Source organism: Marmota marmota, unplaced genomic scaffold (assembly GCF_001458135.2).
Source record: "Marmota marmota marmota unplaced genomic scaffold, marMar, whole genome shotgun sequence".
Taxonomy (NCBI): domain Eukaryota; kingdom Metazoa; phylum Chordata; class Mammalia; order Rodentia; family Sciuridae; genus Marmota; species Marmota marmota.
Window position 1 is genome coordinate 5,250,928 of NW_025999905.1, and position 8,489 is coordinate 5,259,416.

Consider the following 8,489-nt stretch of genomic DNA (forward strand, 5'->3'; position numbering starts at 1 on the left):
TTCTTTTTTTTTTTTTTTTTCAGTTATTGCTAAACCAGAGTCTTGTATGTGCCTTACAGACATGTTTTCTCTTGTCCCTCTAGTAACTCTCACATGGTATAGGTATAGGTAGCCTCTTTTTGCGGGCAAAGGAGCAGACTCGAGGAGGTTAAATCAGAAATTGCAAGGTAGTGAATGGTATGTCCATGTGTAGTAGTCACATTATTTTCTACTACATTGTATTCTGTGTCTACTGAGAGAGGAGGGAGGGCCTGGGTAGCTGTAGGGTGGGTAGTTGATCTCAAGTTTCATCACCTTCTTTTTCCTTTCCCTGTGATAGTCAGATGATCTATTTCTGGTTATTCTTAAATATTCACAGTTCTTTAAAAAATTAAGTAGCCAGTTTTCTTCTACCAAGTTCTGTTGCCTTTCTGGGTGACATTATCCATCAGGAAAGCCCTATCTTATATTTGTTCCATTGACTTTGTTTCCATTTCTCTTGGTCCATATCATCATGGCTCTCAGAAATGGTCTCCTGGCAAAATAGTTCCATTTCTGAAATCTTAACCTCACTCAGGTGCTACCTTTGGTTTTCTTAATAAACTTAGTTTGAGACCTATTGGAGCCTCCTGGTTGTTGGATCTCCTTTTGCTTGGTCTTTCCACCCTAATCTTTACTTCTTTCCCTAGATCCCTCTGCTCATCAGTTCACCACTTGCCTTGTGCCATTTTTGTCTTTCAGATTACTCAACAGCCTTCTTCCCTTCTCTTGGACCCATTACAAACATTTGATCTCTTTTCTAGTTTCTTTTTTTTTTTTTTTTTCTTTTTCAGTACCAGGAATTGAACCCAAGGGCACTTAACCACTTAGCCACATCCCCAGCCCTTTTTTATATTTTATTTAGAGACATGGTCTTACTGAGTTGTCTAGGGCTTTTTTCCTAGTTTATTGAGTGCTTTCAAAATTATTTTAAGTGTTCTCCACAGTACAGTTTTGTCATTCATATTTATTCTAACTCAGTTGTATCTTTAAATCTATATAGTTAGACAAATTCTGTACCCTAACCCAGGATAGTAATTCTTGTCTGTCCACATCTCAGATATGGACGTATCAGTTTAAAATATTGCTCAAGTATCTCAGCATGTATCTTGTCTGTTTAGAAATTGTGTTTATATAATGTCTTTGGGCCATTTTTAGTGCTGGTGATGATTTGCCTCTTCTTTTGGCTAGGAACGGGATTTTCCAACAGAAACTGTTAAATTTGGTCCTGAACGCATGTATATTGATAGCTGGGTCAAGAAACACACCTATGACACCTTTAAGGAGGTTCTTGGATCAGGAATGCAATACCACTTGCAGGTGAGTGAGTGATACCTTTCTACATATTTACTTATAAATTAGGGAGCTGCTTTGAATGTAGATCACTTTGAAGTTAATTGAGTATCCAGAAAGCTTTCACGTGTTAGAAAAATGTAAATTTACTTTTGAAAGTAAAATGGAATACATCTGAAACAATTTTTGTATAAGTCCGGAATGTTATTGATAACTTTTTATGAAAGCAAATAGCTTCACTTAGATCTCTTGGATTCAAGGCATTGGAAAATAATTTACCTTTTTATTGAGAAACAAAAAAAGTATAGGTCCCACATAACTTCTATTAATCAGATTTGTTTAGTAGTGAAAGAGTTGTGATATTTAATATTGAGCCTTATCTCTTTTTCTTATACAAGTCAAATGAATTCCTTCGCAATGTATTTGAACTTGGACCCCCAGTGCTGCTTGATGCTGCAACACTTAAAACAATGAAGATTTCTCGTTTTGAAAGGGTATGTTTTGTTTTTGTTTTTAATAGAATTAAATACACCAAAGAAAACTGAATCTAAAGATTTGATTCTGCCTGATGACAGGAGAACTGTGTCTACTGCTAAATGGAAATTTTAGTTTTTCATAATGTTCTACACATAATAACTGTACTAAAAGTGTGGAAGCTTTATTGCATTTAGAGTGTAGGGGGTTTTGAATAAAATTTTTTTACCCATAATCCTACTACCATAACATAGAAATGAGTATTTACACATATTTCCTTTGTATAAAGTAATAGCTTACTTGGTACTAGATTCATTTTACAAAAGAGGAAAACTGCTTGGGAGTTTGTACCATCAAATAGTGACTCATGTTATTTTCACTTTTTTTCTTTTTTTTTTAAACACAGGGACAGTTTACCATTGAGCTACATCCTCAGCCGTTTTTATTTTTTATTTTGAGACAGGGTCTCACTAAGTTGCATAGGCCCTGCGAAGGTGCTGATGCTGTCCTGGAACTTTGGATCCTCTTGCTTCAGCCTCCCGAGTTGCCGGGTTTATAGGCATCCCCACCACACCTCCCACTCACTCACTTTTAACATTTCAAAAATCTTTTAATTGTATTTGTTCTTTTTGTTGCTGTTGTTGTTTGTTTGTTTGTTTAAATCAATGTAGATTGTTTTAAGTGTGCAATTCAGTCACATTTAAACATTTCCATGACCTCAAAAGAAAACCTTTTACCTGTAGGCAGCCAGCCATTCCATATCTGGCTTTTCCCTTAGACACTGGCAAGCTCTAATCTGTCCTGTCTCTGCAATTACCTGATCTGGATTTTTCATATTCATGGAAGGTACAACATGATCTTTTGTGTCTGACTGTTTTCACTTGACATAATGTTTTCAAAGTTCATCCATATTGTGGCATGTATCAGAGTTTTATGCCTGGCGTGGTGGTGGCACACCTATAATCTCAATAGCTTGGGAGGCTGAGGCAGGAGGATCATCAGTTCAAAGCCACCCTCAGCAATTTAGTGAGGCCCTAAGACACTTAGCAAGACCCTGCCTCTAAATGAAATGTAAAAAAGTCTTGGGGATGTGGCTCAGTAGTTAAGCACCCCTGGGTTCAATGCTAGTACCAAAAAAAATTTCACTCCCTTTTTTTGGTTTAATAATATTCTATTGTATGGATATGCCTTGGTTTGCTTTTCCATTTATCAGTTTATTTAGGTTTTTAACCCCTTTCAGCCTTTGTGAATAGAGCCGTTATAAATATTCACATAGAGCTTTTTGTTTTCTTTTTGATGTTGGAGGGTTATATAAATAAGAGTGGAATTGCTGGGTCATATGGTCATTGTATATTGAATTGTTTCAGAAACCACTAGACTATTTTCTGTAGTTGCCGCATCATGTTTTACATTTGTGCCAGTAGAGTTTAAATATTCCATTTTCTCCATTCCTCATCAACACTTGTTATTGTTTGTTTAAAATTTTTATTATAGCCATCTTAGTTGGGTACATCTTCGATATTTTTATTGAACTTTTATATTTAATCTGTTTATCTTAGTGGGTACGTGAAGCGTTCAATATTTTATTGAACTTTTATATTTAATTGAGATGTGATTATTGGATAGTTTAAAACTTTCTAGTAAATATTAAACATTACACATACTTTAAAATAAATAATTAATTTCTTCAAGGAAATTTCCTACATGGAAATAAGGTCAGATTGTGACTTTTTGATGTGTTTTGCCAAATTATTTTCCAAAGATATCCTGTCATTTTAAATTTCTTCAGTAGTGAATGAAGGCATGCAGCTACACCACACAGATTTGACAGCTTTGGGTTTTATAATTTTAAAAATTTGTTAATTTAATAGGTATTAAAATGACACTTTCTTTCCTTATTAATTGACAAGTGGGTAGGACTTCTTCACATTAGACATGATTCATCTTTTTCTTGATCAGACTAATTGATGCCATTGTTTTCTTTTTTGATTGGAATTTACTTGGTAGTTTACAAAGTTGGTTAATAATTTTCTAAATATGGAGTAGCCATGAATTGTTAATTTTCTCATTTACTCTTCTTGTTTGTAAACATTTAAAATATTAATAGGGTCAGATTAGTTCATTTCTTTCCTTTATGATTTGCCCTTTCCCCCCATCTTTAAGAATATTTTATTAAGTTTTATTGATTCACATGTATTTTCCTGTTCTTCATTTCAGCATTTATACAATTCTGCAGCTTTCAAAGCTCGAACAAAAGCACGAAGCAAATGTCGAGATAAGAGAACAGATGTTGGAGAATTCTTCTAGATTTCTAGCGCTTGCCAAATATTTTCTAATTTTTTCTTTTTTTTTTTTTAATTTTTAGCTATTTCTAATGTACATGAACTTTAGAGACCATTTTTATCTTGGGTCAACTTAGATAATTTTTATAGTAAGGGTGGGTTATATTCCTCATAATTTAATGTATAGTATTGTAAATGATGATTTCTGATTATTGAATATTCTCTGTAAATATCATCAGTAAACATGAATAAAGTGTTCATAATGTTTGGTCACATTCTATTCATGAAAAGAGCAAAAGGATGGTATTTCACTTCATTTCAAGATACAAAAAGTTAGACAAGATTTAATGTCTTATACTGTTGTCAAAAATACTGACTGATTATAATGGTGTGTACCTACAAGTTCTTAACTTAATCTCTTAAATATAAGTTTCTGATACAATTTTTGGGAGCTAGTTCCTCTGGAAAAGCTGCTGTGGTTTGAATTTTAAATGAATTGTAGCTTTTTAATTTTCATTTTGTCACTGGGATCAACTAAAGGTATTATACCATGAGACTTTACAAATGCTGCACTTACAGGCCATTCATTTCAGCTGTTTGGGATTCATGGTGTATTAATTAGCCTATGTCAGAAATAACCTCTGAGAGCAGTAACACTATTTTGCTGTATGAAACCTTGTTATTTTTATTTTGAAATAAATAAAGATGTTTGCTCACTGAAAGCGCTTCTTTTTTACTAACAGAAACATTACTTACAGCTTTGGGGCACAGAGTTCAAGTTACTCAAGCCAGGTAGGAAGGGAGTGAGACAAAATTTTATTTCTGTATTTGAAAATATTACTATGTAAAAAACCTGCAGCATTGTATAATTGGGATTAAAACTACTGAGAATATTATTACTAGGTTGTCGTTATGATGAGATGTTTTATTTTATGAAAACTTGAATACTATTGACAATGCATTAAAATTGTTAAAATCATATAGTTTAAGCAACAGATGCAGTTTAGAATCCATATACCTGTTCCTTTGATTTTCTTGCTGTAGAAACAGTGAGGGATGGGAATTGTGTACATTGTAGAAAGAAATGTCAAAATCACTTCAGATTTTTTTTCCAAAATAGTGTTTTTCCCTCCCACATCCCCAACTGTTGAGAGCCACAGCCGAAGGGGCCCCAGCAAACTTCCAGCTGCCAGCTGATGATTGGCTCACAGCGGCCGAGGGACATCTAGCTGATTGGCTCCTCTTCGGTGATGCTCATTGGGCTGTTTCCCTGCCCTTTCAGACCATGGAGCTGCTCATTGGGGGACTTTTTTGGCTCCACCCACATGACCCAGCCAATCAGCCTCAAGAGCAGGAGGAGTGGGGGAGGTTGAGTGGCTTGTGGGAAGCGGGTGGTGGCCGGCAGTTGGGCTCTTAGGGTTTTTCTTGAGGAGCTATGTGGTGTGGTGTGTGTGTTCTAAAAATAAAGTTCGTTTCTTTTGACAAGTGGCTCCTGAATTGTGCCCAGCCAGACTGCGGCACCCAACAACTCCTGGAAGGTGTGATGTACCTACTAATTGAAAATCATTGGCTGGCTATGGTGTCACTTATGGAATTCCATCCCTCTGATACAGCACAGTAGGAAGCAGATTGGAATCTAAAACTTAGGTCTGTTTATTGTTACTTCTTTATATTCCAAGTAGGCTAGAATCATGGAAGAGACTTCAAATAATAGGGTTTTTCCCCTACATTTTCAGTTTCATGTTTATATAATATTTTTAAATATTATTGGATTTTTATTTACACACATAGTTTGATAATACCTAAAGGCTTATTAGGACACTCTCTCCCAGCCTCACTCCACGCCCCATTCCATCTTTTCTCATCCCAGAAGAGATTTAGCAGTTTAGCTTTCAGGGTTTTTTGTGTGTTTTTTATTTTTTTAATTTTTTAGCACTTTGGTTTCATGTTTCTAAGTAACATGCTTCTATAACTATTATTTTAGACATTTGTCAACTTCCTATTGTGACAGGGAAGATAATTCTTTTGTCTTCTTACTCTTAAATGTCACTGTTTGCATTACTGTGATTATATGAACTAATTTACTGTGCTTACATTTTCATTCTAATACACCATTGTGTCCTGGATTAATACTGTTATTTTACTTTATGTACATCATCAGTTCTTTCCAGATCTAAATAAATTTGTTAAAGTCCTTCATTTTTTACTTGATTCAGTGGAGACTTATTTTCTTTCATCTTAATGCATAATTGTTTTCCTGAAACTTCACTATCCTGGGGATTTGTTTTTCTCAAGTTGGATCCCATATTTTCTGGACTTCATGTCTTCATTTTAGTTAACTTGTAGAGTACTTCCTTAATGAGTGTCTTGGAAAGGAATACATATGGGATTAATTATTTTGTGGCTTAATGTTTATGAAATAATATGCTCAGTGTATGAAATTATACATCAAAAATCAAGTTCAGAATTTAAAAAAGATTAATTGACAAATAATTGTACTCAAGAATTTTAAAAGGATTGTTTTCTAGTTAGCAAAATTTTCAGATTTGCCGTGATTTTTGTTTTGTCTTTTGCTTTTAAAATTGCTTTGTGGGGTTCTAAAAAGTGCTTTGGTGGGCTTGACAATCTGGAAGATAATTATTTTTCCTCTCTCCCTTCCCTTCCTATTTTCTGTGTTCCATGAGCTCCTGAGATGACTCTTAATCTTTTTCTGATTTTTTTTTTTTTGGAACATTTCATTAACCACAATTTTCCAATCTTCTTATATTTTATTTTGGTTATCATTACTTGCTGGAATTTAGCACCATGCTGCATTCTTGCCTCCAGGTTATAAGCCTGCCTGAATTCTGAGGGTCATTCAGCTCACTAATCAATGATAGTTCTAAGTCAGGTTCCACTCTTCTTTTTATGTTCAGAACATTTGTTGAATCCCTTCAGTATTGTTGCCTCCTATTTTCCATTTGTGGTTGTGTTATTTTTCTTAATATTCTGCCTTACTTCTGGGGCTTTGGGAGGAAGAAAGATGAGTTAGCCTGAAATGTTGAATTTACATAGATGGGTGGACTTTTTAATGAATCTGATGGGTAATTTGCAAGGCAAGGATTACTGGGAACTCTTATAGAATGCATAAATTTCTTGAAAGTAATAAAATGCTGTTGTGATATGCCAGTCATTCATTGCTTGAGATTTGGTTAATCTTGCTGGTTTGAAAGGAATTTGATATGGTTCCTGCCCTATTTTGAGGCTCAAGAATTAATTTTGAATCAACATCTATGACTCAAGTCTGATGGCATTTACTTAATTTCCTGGGAATTTAATCTAGATACCCTGAGAATAGTATTTGAAAGAGTAAGCAAGAAGTACTTGAAAAATATCCCCAGATTAAATGACATATGAGAATTATTCAGGTACATAACAGATTCTTAAGATATAGCATGTCTTGCTTTGTTCCTCAATTGGTTTCTGGTAATCTAGTCTAAAGTCAGTCTCCTCACCCTCATTGATGTACAGTTGAATTCAGACATTAATGTGATGTTTGGATTCATATTTTATCTCTGCCATTTAACAATGTATATATCATTTGACTTAAATTTCTTAGTCTTGAATTGGGTGCAGTGGTGCACACCTATAATCCCAGCTACTCAGGAAGCTGAGGCAGGAGGATCTAAAGTGTGAGGGGTCAGTCTGGGCAACTTAGTTTGAAAACCCTATCTCAAAAATTTTAAAAAAGGCTTGGTTCAGTGGTAGAGGCCTTGCCTAGCATATGCAAGTCTGAATTCATTCTCCAGTACCAAAAAAAAAAAAAAAAAAAGGTTTTTAATATCCATATTCCTTGTTTCTGACAGGGACTAATACTTGAGATTATAAGGTTATAAGAGAGGAAAAACAAGGCAGATACTTCTGTTTCTTCAAAAGATAGGTGATTTATGACATTAGTAGTTGGTAGGCTTTATAAATCTAGGCATGGCAAAATAATAGCATTTTTATTAGAGAAATTTATCAGTTTTTAAATGTGTAATTGGATTTTGGAGAAAACTGTTACTAATTCCATACTCTTCGTCAATAAGTTTGTTCTTGGGTAGAGATGAGGCCTGAGAAAATGATCTTTCCCAGACAGCAGAATGAGGTCCCTATGGAAATTAGGTGTAAAGGGAGCTTTGGAGAGCACACATTTTCTAAATGATGTGCAAAAAGTTCCAAAGATATGTCCGTCTAGTTGGCAAGTAGGACTATAAAGGACTACAGATCTGTTTACAGTGAAACCTTTAATAGACTGGAATAGTTCATACCTGTGCCCGCAAACCTTACTGTAATATCTTTTATGTATGCCAAAGGGCAAAAGCTCCTTGGCATGCTTGTGAAGTCACCATACAAGTGAAAGACTGACATTCTTGAGAAAGGAGAATATACAAAACTCAGAAG

The 8,489-nt window shown here is 34.7% G+C and overlaps 1 protein-coding gene across 2 annotated transcripts in view; it reads left to right on the plus strand.

The window, feature by feature from the left end:
- The window catches only part of Ifrd1 (interferon related developmental regulator 1), a 49,067-nt gene extending 43,518 nt beyond the window's left edge, over positions 1 to 5,549 (plus strand). For both annotated transcript variants that reach the window (XM_048799625.1, XM_015498108.2), the window contains exons 10-12: positions 1,210 to 1,338; positions 1,710 to 1,805; positions 4,003 to 5,549. In XM_048799625.1, the coding sequence (XP_048655582.1) occupies positions 1,210 to 1,338; positions 1,710 to 1,805; positions 4,003 to 4,092 (315 nt within the window). In that variant the 3' untranslated portion in view covers positions 4,093 to 5,549. The remainder of the gene's footprint in view (positions 1 to 1,209; positions 1,339 to 1,709; positions 1,806 to 4,002) is intronic.
- The last annotated feature ends 2,940 nt before the right edge of the window (positions 5,550 to 8,489 follow it).